At 36.6% G+C, this 19,017-nt stretch overlaps 1 protein-coding gene across 1 annotated transcript in view; it reads left to right on the top strand.

The window, feature by feature from the left end:
- Positions 1–19,017, top strand: part of LOC150083280 (murinoglobulin-1-like) — an 892,685-nt gene that overhangs the window by 651,737 nt on the left and 221,931 nt on the right. Inside the window, exon 27 of the mRNA XM_090378459.1 lies at positions 7,638–7,850. Within this exon, the coding sequence (XP_090234585.1) occupies positions 7,638–7,850 (213 nt within the window). The remainder of the gene's footprint in view (positions 1–7,637; positions 7,851–19,017) is intronic.

The following is a 19,017-nucleotide window of genomic DNA, read 5'->3' as shown; positions in this document are numbered from 1 at the left end:
AATTCAGCATCCTCAATGCATTCAAGGCCTTATAAACCTCAATCAGATCACCTCACAGGTGCCTAGTTTCCAGCTGCTGCAATTTGCAGAACTTAAGCCTTTCCTGGTAAGAGGACCCCTTTATTCCCCTCACCAATCTTGTTGCCCTTCTCTGTAAAGCAACTCTACATCCTTCCTAAAATGAGGCCCCCAGACCTGTACACAGTACTCAAGACATGTCCTGGCACTTGCCTTATACAAAAGGATAATCACCTCCTTTTCCCTACTACCAAAATTCCTGTATATCATTGACAAAACCCCATGACCTGCTCTTGAAGCCTGTCTGCATTGTTCAGAAAACTTTATATCTGAGTGCACAATTACTCCCAGGTCTTTTTCATTTTCTACCAGCCTAACTGTAGTACCACACAATTGGTACGTCACTCTGGGGTTACTTCTACACATGCAGTACTTTGCATTTGTCAAGGTTAAACTTCAGTTGCTACTTCTCAGCCCATCTGCCCAAATTTTCTAGATCCTGTTGCAGTAGCACGCTGCCATTACTGTCATTAACAACCCTGCCGACCTCTGTATCATCTGCAAACATTGACACTAAGCCTTCATCAATATCATTGATAAATATACAAAACAACAGTAGGCCCAACACTGAACCCAGTGGAACTCCACTAATAACATTAGTCCACAAAGAGCAGTGCCCATTGATTACCACCCTCTGTCTTCTCCCACTCAACCACCCTTTTATCCATTGTAGCATACTCGTCACCCTTAATACCATTCTGCTCCAATTTGTACAGTAATCTTCCATGTGCAACAGTGTCAAAAACTTTACTGAAATCGAAGTATATGATATCAAAATTATTTTTTGCATCCAGTACCTTTGTAACCACATCATAGTATCCAATCAGATTTGTCAGACAAGACTTTCCCTTAACGAACCCATGCTGTGTCTGAATTATTACTGCAGTCTTGTCTAGATGATCCTGCAATGCATCTTTAACCAGTGAGTCCATTATTTTCCCCGGAATGGAAGTTAAACTAACTAGTCTGTAATTACTCGTGTCACCCTTTGATCCCCCTTTGTGAATTGGGAATACATTTGCACATCTCTGGTCTGTGGGGACTTCCCCTGATTCTAAGGATGCTCTCATAATAATGGCCAAGGGTTTGCATATTTCCTTTGCTGCCTCTTTTAATACTGGAGAGATCCCATCCACCCCAGGTGCCTTTCTTATGTTTAACCTCAACAATTTCTCCTTCACTTTGCTCTCTGTCATTACAAAATCATTTAGCTCCCTGTTAGAGTTTCATAAACTTCTGTCCTCCCCTTCCTTACAGAATTCCTCATGTCTGAATGTACTTACAAAATACTCATTCAGATTATCAGCTGCCTGAGCAGGATCATCAGCAGTCAAACCATCGATATCAGAGGGACCAATCTGATTCATCCCTTTGCTTCTAGAGTTTATATAAGTAAAGAAGTCCTTGTTGTTTTTCTTAGCATCTTTTCCAAAGATTTCTCGTAATGTGCCTTCGCTTTTCTAATCTCTTTTGTGACTTGATTACAGACTAGCATATATCTGCCATAGGTTTCTGTGTCACATGATAATTTATATGCATCCCATGCATTTTTCTTCTCTGCCACGAGTCTAATTTGTTCATTTGACATCCATTTAGGCGTAAACTTTGAACAATATTTCTTAATCGATATGAAAGGCCTAGTAGCTTCCATTATTAGTTCCTTGAATTCTTCCCACTTAGAATTTGCTTTTGGTAACATCACTGGTATTTTTGGGACTGTTCGCAACGGTACGGCATACTGGCACCTTTATTAACAGTGACATGTGACATTTGGATGCAGTGCACTTCGAAATTTGTAATATTCCTTAAATTTTTTCACACTTTTACCTACTGTTCAAATAAGCTTAAAATTATATATCTAAATTTGCATTTTTCACTGTCTATTGTTAAGATATTTTCTATGTAAAACTGTATAACCATTTTTATAATTCTAAATTACTCAGTCAGACCTCTGTTTAACAAACTCCGTTTATAGCAAATTATTTTGAATTTCCCTTGGAAGTAACATTAAAATACTTTCCATTGAGGGAAGAAAAATTTCATATAGTGAAAAGATTAGGAGAGAATTAACTCTGTATGCACTGTTCGTATTTCTAGCCTTCAGGCAATTTAGACAATTAGTGCTGCTGCAAGAATTAAGAGAGCTAAAGGGATTACCATTCTACAGCTCAGTGGCACCTGTTAAAACCTATCTGACCAGCTGTCCCACATACAGAGAAGTCGCGCTGGTGAACAGTGAGCAAATCAAGGGGTATTCCCAATGGGCTCTGGTCCACCTTCTGCTGCAGTGGTGTCCAAACTTTTCTCATACAGGGGCCATTTTCAAAAAAATTCAAAGTTAGATTTCTTTAGTGCGTTACATTTTCCATATCTTGTTGCATGTAAAAGTAAAATTTAAAATATTTGAAAATTTTATTAAGTACAATACACAATTACATTTACTGAACAAAACATTTAATGAGAAAATTTTTTTCGTAATTAACAAAATTTAAATGCTGTTTTAGTTCACTTTTCAGGTGGACCGTAGGTTGGACACTGCTGTGAATTAACTGTAAGCACCCCGTTTGAGAATTAGGAGAGAGCGATTTTCTTTTACCCCAACAAATAATCATTTGTTGTTTCGCGGAAGTGCATCATCCACATTTTTCCGTAAATTTTCCCTATCTCTGTTTACATGGTCGCAGTACCCGAATATCTGAATGACACTGACATTTTGGACAGTTTCAAAAAAATAGAAAAGAAAAGAAAAAATTCAAATTTAAGAACTAATGACAATACCGATGACAAGAGACGGAAAATGAGGACAACGAAGGTATTAAACCTTCTAAACATGAATTGTTGGCATTTGGTGAAAATGAAGTTGGAAAATTGTCAATTAGGTTACAGTTAAATGAAAGAGATATACAATTCGTGGATTTCGGGAATACCTAATTGAAAAGATGGTTTCGGAAGAATTGAAGCATTTGATGGACGCTCTGAGTACAATGCCAATTTCATCGAGTGAATGCGAACAGGGATTTTCACAAATAAATCTGATTGCCAGCCCAACCAGAGCTTTGTTGATGACAAAAAGTTATTTCACTATTGTTTCTTAAAATTGTAGGCCCACTGCTGACCCGCTTCGATTCAACAAGAGACACACAAAGAGAAAGAAAAGAATCCGGCATAGTGTGTCGGATGAGAACTTAATAAAAATTTGGAATATTCTACAAAAACTTTATTATGAAATTATTTTTACTTATGTTATTTATTTTTACTTATTATTTTTAGTCTGTAGTCTAACAGAGGATCCTTATAATGTCACTCGGTTGTCTGTCCATCCACCTGTCACAGCATTGTATCTCTGTAACCACTCAACCTATTGACTTAAAATTTTGCATGGGTTTGTACATCATGTTGGCCAACATAATGCCATATTGATCATTGTTGACAAAAATTCTGAGAAATGGGTGGGGATGGGGGGAAATGTTGTCGACAACCTATATACACCATTGGAAAGAGCTCGAGTGGGTTTAAAATATAATTTTAAAGTATTTTTAAAATTAAAAATGGCTGTGCCAGACAGGAAAATGTGAGTAATTTTTTTTCGTGTCCCCCCTCTATTTCCGTCTCTAATGGAGCTAAAAATTTAAAAATCACATTAGCTATGCATTATTCGATCCTTATCAAGAGTAAACTATTCCAATTGAAATATATCATTTACTTTTTGTATTAAAATTAAAAAACCAAATTTTTTATTGCACTTTGATAGCATGCTTCTTTGTACTAAGTACCTCTCCTTTTGGTGACAAAAAGGTTGCTAAATAGTTAGTTAATTATTCTATAAAGGTCATTTATAAATTTTGCAACAAGAATTATTTATTTAACAATTTTCAAAGCTGGAGTTGTCCCGGCAAGGAGATACTCAGAGAGCCAGTGTTGAGGCGGCAGTGGTGAGGAGGCACCTATCTGGAGTCTTGGACACCCCTCATCTGCCAGTTGCTTCTCCCCCAAGACTTTAATCGCTTCTCCAGGAAACAATCAGAGTCACTTCTCCCACCCTTGTCATTCACAACAACTGGAAAGACTCAAATACACAACGTTTTCATTAGTTCCTCAGTTTTAGGCCAAGCCGGGGTACTATAAACTTTTTTCAGTTAGCATTAGCATTAGCATTAGTAGAGGCATTTGATGCAAGAAAGCAAGCTTATGCAGCATCAGCCAAAAAAAAAAAAAAAAAAAAACCCACTTCCACTTCACCCCTCTGTTCGTTCAAAATACCTGTCCAGCTGAGCCTTAAACTTATTTAGGCTATCAACCTCCACCACAAGGGATTGAAGTCTGTTCCACCAACCAACCACCCGCTGGCTAAAGGCAAATTTCCGCACGTCTATCCTACATCTGTCTTTCCTCAATTTGAATTTATGCCCTCTCAGGTGATTTTTCTGAGCTAGAGGAAGAATCCCATCAGCATTGAGCATGCTTAAACCATTCAAGGCTTTATACACCTCTATCAGATCAAATCGCTGGTGCCTAGTCTCCAGACACTGTAATTTGCAAAACTTAAGCCTTTCTTTGTAAGAGCACCCCTTTGTTCCATTCACTAATCTTGTTGCCCTTCTCTGTACTCGTTCCAGCAGCTCTACATCCTTCTTGAAATGAGGCCTCGAGACCTGTATACAGTACTCTAGGTGTGGCCTGACCATTGCCTTATACAATGGAATAATCACCTCCTTATCCCTGCTGGAAAAATTCCTGTATATCATTGACAATACTCCATGAGCTACTCTTGCAGCCCGTCTGCACTGCTCAGAGAACTTCATATCTGCCTGCACAATCACCCCCAAGTCCCTTTCATTCTCTACCACTGTCAGTGTAGTACCACAGAGTTGATACGTTGCTCTGGGGTTGCTGTTTCCCATGTGTAGTACTTTAAATTTGTCAATGTCAAAGTTACCATCTCTATTTGAGATACTACACTAACGACCGTTTGTGACTACGGACCCTTCATCTTGAGTGCCCGGCACTCAGTAGTTGACCGATTTATGTACTTATTTTACTCACATTTTACTTATTTTTTTATATACTTGAATAATAAATTTATGCTTAATAAACTGTGTTAATATACAAAATTTGTTGTTCTTATTCCAAAAACATTACTACAGTAACAACATCAGGGAAAAAAATTTTTTTAGAGTACTTTTCATATCCTTTTAATTTTCAATTTTTCCTGATAGCAAAGAATGAGTACCAGCACCTATATTTTTTTTACAAAAAAAGCACTGAGTAACATCATCAGTCAGTCCCACTGTATAGAATTTAAAAACTGTCTGAGACAATTGTAGTCACCTATAGGAAACAAAACCCTTCCCTTTACCCCTGATGGTAATTATATCTTTAAGTAAATCCCACATCAGTACACTGTGATCATTGCCACCTAGTGGTTCCTTCATCTGCATATTCTTAATGCATGAATAATCACTACTGATAACCAGATAAAGAGTACAGGCAACTGTCGGTTTACAAACAAGTTCCATTCCAAGACGATCGTTATGTGTATCTTGCATTCCTGAGCTTTTAATACGTATCATATATGTTAGTAGCCATTTTAAAGCATCAAACCCATGTAATAAACATTGAATAGTCTATATAATACGCTTTATTATAATGTATGTATGCATTATGGTTTATCGTATATTATACATAATGTAAAATAAAATAAAAGAATAAAAAAAAAAGATGTCGTACTTTTCAATTTTAATTAAAAACATAAAGAGTTACAAAATAGAAATAAAGAAAATGAGTACTAACATTATATATGTACTGTACATACATATGTATTCAACTTTTACTCATCAATATCTTCATCAGAGTTCAATACTTTCCACAGAAGTGACACAGGTTTTTGCTGTGTGTTCACAGTGCTGCTAATGTCTGTTTCAAGTATCTTTGCATCTGGAAGGAAAAGGGATGGGGAACCTTCCCTTTCCCAAAGTTTATTTATTTAAATCTAAGAATTATGTTTACAATATGTTTGTCATTTTGCTTTATAAGGAACTCTATCAATTGGCGACTTTAAGAAATTTTGAATGAATTGTGTGTAAATTGAATGTTCGTAAATTGAACATTCGTAAACAAAGAATTGTCTGTATTACACTCTTTGGTTGCATCTCAAACATGCTGCTGCAGAAAACAATCATCCAATAAATCCACAAAAGTCTTGCTAGTGTGCGAGTGACCAACCCACAAGTTCCAATCAATATCTGGGAAGTTAAAATCTCCCATTATAACACAATCTTGATTTACTGGCTCATTCTATTTCTCTTTACAATTGTTTGTTGTACTCATTATAGTCATTATAGTCATTTTTGCTTTCCCATTGCTTATGTCACTAAACTGACTCAACATAATGCTAATGGCATTTTTACCATTTTTGAGATGATACAAACAGAGACATAAATATAAATTAAAAAAGAGTGGTTACAGAATAGTTGTGCAGAAATTTGCTTTCAACCAGAGAGTAATTAATTGTTGGAATAAAGGAATAAACTGCTTTGCAGAATTGATTAATATGAAAAATAAAGAGGGATTAAATAAAGTATTAGTAGGGATAAGTAAGTGAGTTTATTTTTCTTCTTTTGATTCATTCTGTGCATTCTGTTTAATCTTGCTTTCTTTCATCATTTTTTTCTAAAATTAATACTAAATGATGTTATTAGTTTTGGAAAAATTATTTTAATTTTGGATGCAATACAGAGGCACCTAGACAGAAACAGTATTCTGTATTTCTTTCAGAATACCATTTCTGTCAGAGCATCCCTGTACTGCATCCTTAATCATTGAATCCATGACTCATACTGACTAGTCTATAGTTGCCCGCTTTGCTTCCCACAACTGCCTTTATGGATTGGCAAAACAGTAATACTTTTTCAGTCCAAAGGAATCTTCTCCACCCCTAAATTCAATGATGCACTCATAATTAATCTTAATGATTTGCAATCTCTGATTAAGTCTTAATTCCTATAGAATATTATTATTATTTTCTATATCCTGATCATTGCTAAGAAATAAATGTTGCATTTCATATTAGAATTTTTGAAATTGGCTACAGTATATGCATTGGAAAATTTGTTTAAGTCTGCATTTGTCTTATCTAAATCTGCAATTCTTTGGGGAATTCACTGAAACTCTCACATAGCATAAAAACTACAATCCAATATCATATAGGAATTGTGCATGTCTGCTTTACTTTCACTGCTTAAAATGTCACTTTAATCAGAGAATATAGTATTATAATCACAATTACAGATTATATCCTAAGAATGAATATTCTACTTCCTGAATTTGCTTTAGCAGTGGAACCAGCATATTAAAAATGACCATTAATGCACTCACTAGACATTGTAAAAAAAATTGAATTGCAGTGCACTTTTGTACCATGCTAATGCATTTTCATTATTCTTTCAGCCAGTTCTGTATTTTTATAATTCTCACTCACTTGTTTATTCTATTTCTTTCTTTACTTTTAAAGAATATTTTAATTATGAGCCATTTGTTTCATAACAAGCCATTCTTTACAGGATACAGTGGTTGGGCTTCAAGCACTAGCAAAGTATGCCACTTATAGTACTCAGAAAACATTAGAAGTTGAAGTTGTCATAGAAAGTGATGGTTTAGAAAAGAGTTTCACCTTAGAAGAAAAGAACCAGCTTCTTGTACAAAATGTGAAAATACCTGTAATACCTACTGTCATTGATTTGCAAGCTACTGGAGAAGGTTGTGCATTAGTACAGGTATATATGATAATGTTGTTAAATTTAATATTTTTGTTATGTTAATATTTACGTTTAAGCCAATTATGATTATGTTTGCTTCAGGAATAGACCTAAAGCTTATGTCCAACTTACAACTGTTTAAACTTATACATATTTTGGTATCTTTCACAAATATAAGTTAATATTTATGTTAAAATAGGGAAACTAGTATAATGAAACATGAAAAGCAGTTTGAACATTTCAAAACACATTTTCAGATTTAATTTTTCTCTTCTGCAAATGAAGTGGAAGAATTTGAAGCTGAATTTGTTTCTGATCTATATAGTGTCCACAGAAGAATGATCCGGTTTCAAACTTTAATAATTTCAGAACAAATGAAGATGAAGATATAAATTTCATCATTGAATGTAAAATGTTACCAAGTTCCATTATCATTACCAATTTTTGTTTTCCTCCCAGATATCACTTTTACTAAAGAAAAAATTGCTGCTGTAATTCAGAAAGCCCAGTTATTTGTGTTATTTGGCTGGTTGAAACATCTATCACTCACCGTGGTACAGCAACGTTATAGAAGGAAGTATAGAAAATTACTACCAACTACAAATTTGATAGCACATTGGCTATAAATGTTTGTGGAAACAAAAGGCAGTTCCAGATGTCCAGGCACTTCAGCAGAATGACAGCAATCCAAAAAATATTTTCCTGAAGCCCATCAAAATCAGTAAGACAAGTTTCACATGAAACGCTGATTCCAAATTTCATGTATACCAACTGTGTTATAACTAGGGGTGGTTGAAGATCTCCCATTTTTTCATCACTTTAAAACTGAAGCAGGTTGGGTCTTTGTTTTAAAAATAGTTTAAAAAATTTGACAAACAAATTTTTTTTCAAATAAAATCCCTTCTTAAATGTTTATTAAAAATCATAGTAGACGGTATTATGATATGTAATTTGCACAAATGTTTACATCAAAAACATGATTCAGCAGATAAGCGACATGCTTTCTCCCCACCTCTCTATTTGGTAGCTGAGTCAGTGAACAAAAATGAAACTGTTTACACATGTCCATGTGGTGATTGATTGGTTCTCAGCCTGCAATGAAGCTTTAAGTTTGGGTCTTTTGCTATTTGCATTAAGTTTGCAATTTATTATTTGCAGTCATTATTTTGTAGTTCTGTGTTTTGAATGTTCCAAAAAAAAAAAATAAAATAGGAATTGCAGTAACTGTGAATGCACTTATAAACATAGCCATGAAAAAAATTGTGACACAAAATTTTCACCTATTGTTAATACTTCATGAATCAAAGCAGAGCATGATGATGAAAACAATATCAATAATATTATTGTTCAAAAATTTCCTTATATGAAGAATTGGCAAGTTAGTTATTGTATGTACTTGAAACTATATCATATACAGTATGCAGTGGTTATAGTGATCACATTTTCAAATTGAATTTTGATTCTAATCAACGGTCATTCTAATAAGCGAAAATCACCAAATATTATCTAGAGGCTATAAAAATAGATATAAAGCACAAATTTACACTTCGTTACCAAAGGTTTTTACCAATTAAATGATACATGAAAATCGGGATAAACATAATATTATCCACAGGTTAGCAAAATAAAAATTAATTTATACTTACGTATATAGCAAAGTGTTATGTTTAATATACTGTACATATTAAACATAACATTTTTGTAATATGATTATAATTTAAAATAAAATAGTCACTTATTTTAGATTGCTTTAAATTATCATTACAAAGTCTATTTATGGATTTTTCAATATTGTATAACAGTCTATATTCATGATCACTTGTACCAGTTTCTTCCACTGCTCTCCTCAGGACAGTTATAGCTTCACTAGTTTACTGTTTTGTAACTGGAATTCGTTCGGGTTCATCTTCATTTTCCTCCTCCTCCTTGGCGAAATTATCAGTAACAGACTGGGCAATTTCTTCATCTGTTAAAGCCGTAATAACTGTAGATCACCATCTATGTCCACCCAATTAAACTCCTGTTCATCCATATCTTCACACTTCTTTTTTCTGATTTCACTAATCATATTAGTGCTTAAAGTGTGACGTGATTTTAATAATTTTGATAAAGATGACTGAGGCACTCCTAATTTTACTGCTGCTTCCCTTTGAGACATATTACCTAAGTTTAATTTATTGTACATTTCTATAATTCGTAACTTATCTTTTACAATCAGATTCACTCTTTCTGTTCACTGACTTTTTTTTTTGGGTAGTAAAATTTAAAACACAGTAAAAAAGATAAGCATCCATCAATAGCAAAGCACACTGCAGGCAGAAATTGGAACTAACATGCACGCAAGTGAGACGAAGTTCAGACATAGAAATGAAAGAGAAACACATTTCATCATAATAACGGGAAAACACAGAATTCCAGCTATCGGTATTATCGCAAAAATGCAATAAGATCAAGTTTACTACCCATTTATTGCACTAACAGAAAAGCCCAATAAACTGGAAACTGCAAATTGTTTTTACTGTTTTATGGTTGTGACCTCCAGTAATGTGCTTTAGAAAAATATCATAAGGCTTCACAACTGATGATTAACCGAATATGTGATTCTAATAAACAATGAAAGTGTAGTGCATTTTAATTGATTTGAATTGGTTCTTTGAAATTTGCCTCTCTAAAGTGGCTGCTTCTAATAACCAGTGATCACTATAACTGTCACTTACTGTATTTATAAGAATAAATTATAAATATGAATATACAGTAGACTGTCGAAATAACGGCACATTGAGATTGGATGTTTACGTACAGCGCAGATGTCTTGCAGTGCCGAAAAAAAGAAAACGGTGTCATGTGATTATTGTATTTGTTTCCGTTCGCCATTTTCAAAGTGAATTCTGTACTGATATCACGGATTATACCACTGTTTTACATTTATTTTAAATTAAAAACCCTTCACTATGGCTCCTAAAGTTAATATACCACATACAGAGAAGAAAAGAAGAACAACATTAAAGCTTAGTTACAAACTCAATATAATCTAAATTATTACATTAGGGTCATCCGGAAAGTTAATTCATAGTAGACAGTATATCCATGTGTATTGCGTCTGTAAATTGCATGTGTTCTCTGGTCGATTTGCCTGTTTTGCTGGAGGAAAAACCACAGTTCCTGGGGGGGGGGAAATCTTGCTATCTACACCTGAGACCGACTAACTCAGCCACAGAGTGAAAAAAGCCCATAAAATTTCCTTGCGCCATCAACGAGATTTGAACCTGGGCCTTTTCCGTCCAGTGTGGGGAGGACAGTGACAATACCACTGTGCTACCCATGCAGACTAAACTTGATATAAAGAAAATAGAACGGGGCATAAGCAGGAGTGTATTAATGGCAGAATATAACATTGAATTGTCAACATGTTTGTGTTTTTTTATGTGCAGTTCATAAAATTGCATTCTTAATCTCTCTATTTCTTATACAAAGGGTACTAGGAAAGTTTTGCAATATGACGCAACAATGAATCACAGGAAGCTGCTTGTTGCTGCATGTTGAGACATGTTCATACGTGTATAGTACCGCCGCGCCAAGTTGATGGGCTCAGTTATTCATTAGTAGTGAGAGTGTAAAGTGCTTGCGATGGCATCGTGGTCACGAAATGAGATAAGGACAGTTTTGCGGTATAATTTCGTGCGTCGTTTAACCATAGACCAGTGCTTAGAAGAAATGACTCTTGCACTAGATTATGATTGTCCACATCGTACAACGATATTCAGGTGGTATAGAGAATTCCAAAGGGCAAATTTCACTCTGGAGGATTCTGAGAGGCCGGGAAGGCCACGAACGTCAGTTACGGAGGAAAATGTTACTGCTGTGAGGAAAATGCTTGACGAAAACAGGCGAGTGACCTACCAACAGATAGAGGATACTTTGGGCCTAAATGCACCAGCAATTCGTTCGATTCTGCAAGATCATTTGCACGTGAAGAAACTTTGTTCTCTCTGGGTGCCGCATCAACTGACTGAAGAGCAGATGACACGACGTGTGACTTGGTGCCGGGAGACGTTAAAAAAGTTTGATAAGGGACAATCTCGGTATGTGAACAACATCGTGACAGGTGACGAGACTTGGCTGTACCATTACGATCTGCCGACCAAGGCTCAAAACAAAGTTTTGGTCTTTGATGATGACGACACACCCGTAATTGTCAGAAAATCCCGATCTGTAAAGAAGAAAATGATAGCTGTATTTTTCAAATCGAGTGGAATTGTGGAACGTGTCGTTTTGGACACGCAGAAGACAGTCACAGCTAAGTGGTATACTGAACAATGCCTGCCTAAAGTCATTGGATCTATGCAGAACCTGCGGCCAAAGTCAAGAATGGACACCTGGTACCTCCATCACGATAATGCTGCAGCTCACCGCGCCAAAGCCTGCACCGAATATTTGACCACGACAGGACTGAAACTTCTCGAGCACCCTCCCTACAGTCCAGACCTTGCTCCCTGCAACTTTGCACTATTCCCGCATGTGAAAATGAAGCTAAAAGGGAGGCGGTTTTCCAGTGATGAGGACCTTCTACGGGCTTGGGACAACGAGTGTGCTTTACTCCCTAGTGAAACTTGGCAGAACTGGTTTAAAGATTGGTTTCGGAGGATGGAGAGGTGTATTGAATGTAGAGGAAATTACTTTGAAAAAATTAAATAAACAAAGCTGTATTGCAAAACTTTCCTAGTACCCTTTGTATAGCCTCATTATTTCTGCATTAAATATATTAAAAATAAAACTTTCTAGATAATGGAAAAATTGAAATAACAGCACCTTAAATCCCCGAAGGTGCTGTTATTCTGAAAGTCTACTAATATGCTCTATTTACATAATGTATAAATATGTTTTTATATTTGTAAAAGTACTGATATTTTAGAGGGCAAAAATCCTGGATCCCTTTCTTCCTCTACTGTTTTTAATTCAACCCCAGCAAGTGTATAAGTTATTTTGAGTTTGCTATTCCCCAAAAGTTAAGACCTTGCATTTTACTGCATTAAAACATAGCTGGTACTTTAATGACCATCCTTGAAGCCTGTTTAAATCATTCTGCTTGGCACTGACCTTTAATAACTCTCAAATCTTTATTTATATCTGCAATTCATGCCCTCTATCCCTTCTTTGATGTTGTTTATGAAAATCAGAAAGAACAGTGGGCCCTACTGCTGATGTTACATCAGTCTGAAGAATATCCCATTAATTAAAAAAAATTAGATCAGGATCGTTACAGGAAACGTGTAAAAATTTGCTTTCAGCCAGAGTGTAATTGATTGCCGAACGCACAGCTGATTGGTTCATCCCACAGCACCAGTTCTGCTTACCAAAAGTGGCCCACTGGGCACTCACATCCTTTCGTCCGGGCTTCGAGTCAAGCAAGCCGGACTTCTCACCCATTTAAAGTTTGAGAATAGGTTGAGGTCGTTTCGGCCCCAAGGCCTCTAATCATTCGCTTTACTGGATGAGACTGATTCCCTCGAGCGCCAGCTATCCTGAGGGAAACTTCGGAGGGAACCAGCTGCTAGATGGAGGGAACCAGCTACTAGAAGTGGATAGTTGAAATGCCTGTATTTCAGTAGCTGTATTACCTGTATTACCTGTATTACCATGCTCTCCTACTGTATTACAGTAGGAGAGCATGGTAAGAGCAGTCCAAAGGTAAATGTTTGGTGCAGACTTCTGATACCTACAGAACTCTTTTCTTGACCGAGAAGGCAATAAATGTAATAATAAATGAGCTGTTGGAATTTTATAATTCCTCAAATTGAAGACTGACAATGAATGGTACTGTTTCAACAAATAGTACATTCAACAATGAATGTACTGTTTCAACCTGACCACTCAGATCATTTTATGTGTACATTTCTTCATGAAAATTTTCAAGGCCCAGGATGGAAAGAGATAGGCTTATTTCTTGGCTATCATGCTCTCATGATATTACTTTTTGATTTCTTTTTGTGGAGTTATATTAAGGACATTTTTGTATTCTACACTGTTATACAAGACTTACCAACTTTGAAGCAGAGAATCATGGATATTATTGCAATTTTTACTCCAGAGATGTTGGGAAATGTATGGAAAGAAAGGTGGAGATAGAATCCTGTTTGGAAATCTTGCAAATAACTAGGCAGTCACATTGACATTTATTGAGCCAGTTATAGCTCATGTTTCTCAATTGCAACCTCCTCATTCCCATATTTGTATTAACAATGTATCCTTGGTAAAGGTATAATATCCAAAAATCAAAAATACAGTTAAAAAGAAACTCATCAATTGTTGGATTAGTGGGAAGCATGACTATGTGATTAACTAATTATTAACTGTATTATTTTATTCCTGTTTATTTTTTATCCCTTTGGCTGTTGGTTAAAAATTTGAAACGTAGGCATGATGAAATTGCTGAGCAATTACTAACAGAATCACTTCAGTTATATTCCATTAACAACAAAAAAAAGTGCTATTGATTATAATTTGTTATACATCAACTGTGTTTTGCCCATGTTTCTCAATTACAAGATTCTTATTCCTATATTTTTAGTAACAAAATATCCTGGATATAAAATAAAATTTAGTCATATAGAGAAATTTTGACAGTTGGCCACATTAGCTAAAACCAGGGGTCCAACTATCAACAGAGCAGATTATCAATATATTTCCCATTTACTTCTGTTCAGATCATTCCAGTTAAAGTCTAGCCCGTCTGTCTAGTTTTTCTATATCTTGTTGTGGTAGCATATCCTGGTTACTGTGATTAACCATCCTGCCAACATTATTATAATCTGAAAATTTAGACATTAAGCCTGGTATGCCTTCATCAATATCATTTATAAATACAGACAACAACTCTTGGCCCAGCACTGAATCCTGATAAACTATACTAATAGCAGTTGTCCAAGAAGATAACCACTTTTTGTCTTCTCTCACATAATCATCCCTTTATCCATAGTCATCTCACATAATCATTCCTTTATCCATAGCAGTAACTTACTCCGAATACCACACAGCTTCAATTTATACAGCAGCCATTTATGTAGAACGGTGTCAAAAGTTTTTGACACTGTTCCACAGAGCCTAAATAAAATCTAAGTATATGATGTCAAAATTATTTCTTACAACCAGTTCCTTTGTTACTGCATCATATCATCCTATCAGATTGATCAGACGAGATTATCCCGTAACAAATACATGCTGTGACTACACTATGACTGCATTCCTTTATAGATGGTCCTGTATTATGTCTGTACCCAGTAACCATATTTTTTCCTGGAACAGAAAGTTAAGCTAACAGATCTTCGCTTACTTGTGTCATCCTCCATTTCCCTTTGTATACATTGTATACAAAGGGAGATGGAGGATGTATACATTCACACACCTGTAGTCCATGGGGAGGTTCCCCGAATCCAAGGATGTGCTCATAATTAGGGCTAAAGGTTTGCTCTTTTGTTGCCTCCCTTAATATAATTGGATAGATTACATCCACCCCAGGTGACTTTTTTAAATTTAGCTTCAACAATTTCTCTTCCACTTTCCTCTCAATTATCACAAAATTATTTAGATCCCTGTTAGAATTTGATACACTTCTGGCATCTGCATCCCTAAAAGCTTCCTCATGTGTAAATGAGGATGCAACATACCTATTATTTGCCAGCAGCCTAAGCAGGATCATCAACACTTAAACCATTCATATCTAATGGACCAATGTGATTCATCCCATTTTTTCTAGTGTTTACAAAACTAAAGAAGTCTTTGTTGTTTATCTCTGAGATCTTTGTGAAAGACCTCATAAATCTACCTTAGCTTGCCCAACCTCATCTGGGACTTGACTGTTTACTAGTTTATATATTCTGCAAGCTTCTTGTCACCTGATAATTTATTATTATTATTATTATTGCTCTTATATTATTTCTCCCTGATTGGGGGATTCCACTCTGTGACTGGTACTGCTACCAAATACACAGAGTGGTGCAATGTCTGGTGTTACTGTTGGTTGAGGAAATCTCTGACTATCCTACAGGATTGCGACTTTCTGGAGTTCCTTGTAGGTGTTCTCTGGTGCTAGGCTGCTGTGTAGAGTCTTTGGTACAATACTGGTGGTTGACACAATGATCGGGATGGCTGATACTTCTTGCCTATGCCACGTCTCCTTGACCTCATGTCTCAGGTTCGTTTACTTCCTAATTTTTTTCTCATGGGTTTTCTGGACATTGCTAGTGTTGGGCAGTGCTTTGTCAATCAGGTAGGTAGCCTTTTCCATCTAATTCACAAAGGTTATGTCCGGTCTGTTGTGCGGGATGGTCTTATCCGTTATTACGGCGTGGTCCCAGTACAGCTTGTGGGTTCAGGTCTCTAGTACTGCATGGGGTTCGTACTTGTAGTATGGTACACTTTCTTTGGTATTATTATTATTATTATTATTATATTATATCTCCCTGATTGGAGGATTCCACTCTGTGACAGGTACTGCTACCAAGTACACAGGGTGCTTGTAATGTCTGGTGTTACCATTGGTTGAGGAAATCTCTGACTATCCTACAGGTGTTCAGGATTGCGACTTTCTGGAGTTCCTTGTAGGTGTTCTCTGGGAGACCTATTGCTGCTAGGCTGCTATGTACAGTCTTTGGCACCATACCAGTGGTTGACACAATGATCAGGATGGTTGATACTTCTTGCATATGCCACATCTCCTTGACTTCATGTCTCAGATTCGTTTACTTCCTAATTTTTTCCTCATGGGTTTTCTGGACATTGCTAGTGTTGGGCACCGCTATGTCAATCAGGTAGGTAGTCTTTTCCATCTTGTCCACAAGGGTTATGTCCGGTCTGTTGTGCGGCATGGTCTTATCCATTATTATGGCGTGGTACCAGTACAGCTTTTGGGTTCGGGTCTCTAGTACTGCCTGGGGTTTGTACTTGTAGTATGGTACACTTTCTTTGGTCAACTGGTATTTCCTCGCTAGCTTCTGATGTATTATCCTGGTTACCTGGTCATGTCTATGAGTGTACTCAGTCTGGGTGATCACCTTGCAACCCGCGGTGATGTGTTGGATCGTTTCTGAGGCCAGATGGCATCGTAGACATGTGTCATCTGACATTCCGGGCTGCTTTGCGATGTATTTTCTATAGTTTCTGGTGTTGATTACCTGGTCTTGGATAACCAGCATGAATCCTTCAGTCTCGGCAAAGAGCATCCCGCTTGTGAGCCATGCATTGGAAGCAATGTTATTGATATGATCTTGATGGAGGTCATTGTAGTGTTTGCCATGGAGTGTCTTCTTTGCCCATCTTTCTAACTTCATTTCTTGTGCCATCTGGGTGGATTGGGGGGTTCCTTCCTTACGTTGAGTGGGTTATACCACTTATCTATCTTCCTTATGGCCTGGTGGAGTGGTGCTGTGTTGTTCTCAAAGTAATCCTTCAGGTTAAGTATCACTGTTTTCTGTTGCTCTATCAGTTCCCTTCCTCCCTCTTTCCGAGCTATTGTTAGTCTCTCCGCTGCTGACTTCGGGTGGTGTTGGCGGCTCTTGGTCATCATTGTCCTTGTCTTTCGCATGATATCTTCTAGCTTGGTGTTAGTCCAATCTATGACCCCCAAAGGTGTATGTTAGTACTGGAGCTGCATAGGTGTTTATGGCTTTAACTGTGTTTCCTTCGTTCAGTTTTGCTTTCAGCAGGCTTCTGAGTCTCTGCTGATATATTTCAGTCAGGCACTTCTTGATTTCCTTGTGCTCTAACTGCTGAGCCTGCATCATCCCTAGGTATTTGTAGGTCTCTCCTTCTGTCATAGCTTCAATCTCTTTACCAGTCAGCAGCTGGTAGTTTCAGCCAACTAATTTTCCCTGGTGCAGTGTGTGGGTCTTATTATTATTATTATTATTCCCGCTAGAGGGCTAGTGTTAGCATGTGTACTGTATCAGCGCTCCAAGAGAAAATTGGAAATTTTTGCTAGTTGTAAGTTGTTAAATTCATTCTTTTGTTATTTATTTTGTGAAAGTGCTTTATCTGAAACGTCTTGTATTGACTACTCCAAAGTTCTGCAAAAATGAATCAAAATATATGCAAAAAGTGCAACCTAACGCTGCACATGCAGGAGGTGGTGTGTCATGGCTGCAACAATGGGTACCATTACAGATGCTCATTGAAAGAAGCAACCTATAAAGGAATGGCGAAACAAAAGAAACAGCAGTGGAGGTGTATATTGTGCAGGAAAGAAGAGAGGGAAGAAAGAAGTGAAATTTCCTACTCGGCAGAAGAATTTCACGACTTGCTGCATTCACCAAAAGAAGTGAACGAAGACTTAGAAGCTACACAAAAGCAGGCGAACACCCTTAATATGGAAGACGTGCTGAGAAAGCTATCCAGTAAAATCCATTTGCTGGATTTACTAAAAGACATAGTACCAATAAAGGAGCAAATGGAAGACCTGAAGACAGAAGTAGAAGATATAAAGAAATCGATCTCATTTGTCTCAGATTCCTTTGACAGAATACAAAAAAGCATAAGCAAACTACAGGACGCCAACACAGCAATCGGTAAAAGAATTGCGGAGCTGGAAGCCTCATTCAAGCAAAATGAGGAAAATTCCAACTTGCTTAACATAAGGATAGACTCGATAGAGCAGCAGTTGTTAACGAATAACGTAGAAATTGTAGGATTAACTGGATTAACAGGCCAAGATCTAGAGCTTGTTATACAGCAGCTAGGACTTGCATTGAAACTACAGAACAACAAAGAAATAGAACACTATTACATACCAAACAGGAAGAAAACAAAAGACAAGCCAACACTAATTGTGAAGTTTTCAAACCATGTAGCAAAGGAAAAATGGATGAGAAAGGCAAAGGAGATCCGACTAACAGCAAAGGACATATATCAGAACAATAGCAATAGCCCAATCTACATAAATGACCACTTAACAGCCCACCTCAAGCAATTGTTTTGGGAAACAAAACAACTAACAAGAACTCACAGTTACAAATTTTTATGGCTAAAACATGGCAAAATTTATGTGAAGAAGAATGAATCTTCAAGAGCCATTAGAATTCAGAGTTCAAAGGATTTGCAGTTTATAAAATAGACTCTTTTATTGTGAATAATTGAAATTTCCAGAAATCTAGATTTAAGGAAAAATTAAGGCATCAGGTATGCTTTCTAAGGA

The sequence above is a fragment of the Mastigoproctus giganteus genome, chromosome 7, assembly GCF_048544385.1.
Source record: "Mastigoproctus giganteus isolate SK-2022 chromosome 7, ASM4854438v1, whole genome shotgun sequence".
NCBI lineage: Eukaryota > Metazoa > Arthropoda > Arachnida > Uropygi > Thelyphonidae > Mastigoproctus > Mastigoproctus giganteus.
The sequence above is the reverse complement of the archived record's forward strand: the minus strand, read 5'-3'. Positions and strand labels throughout refer to the sequence as shown.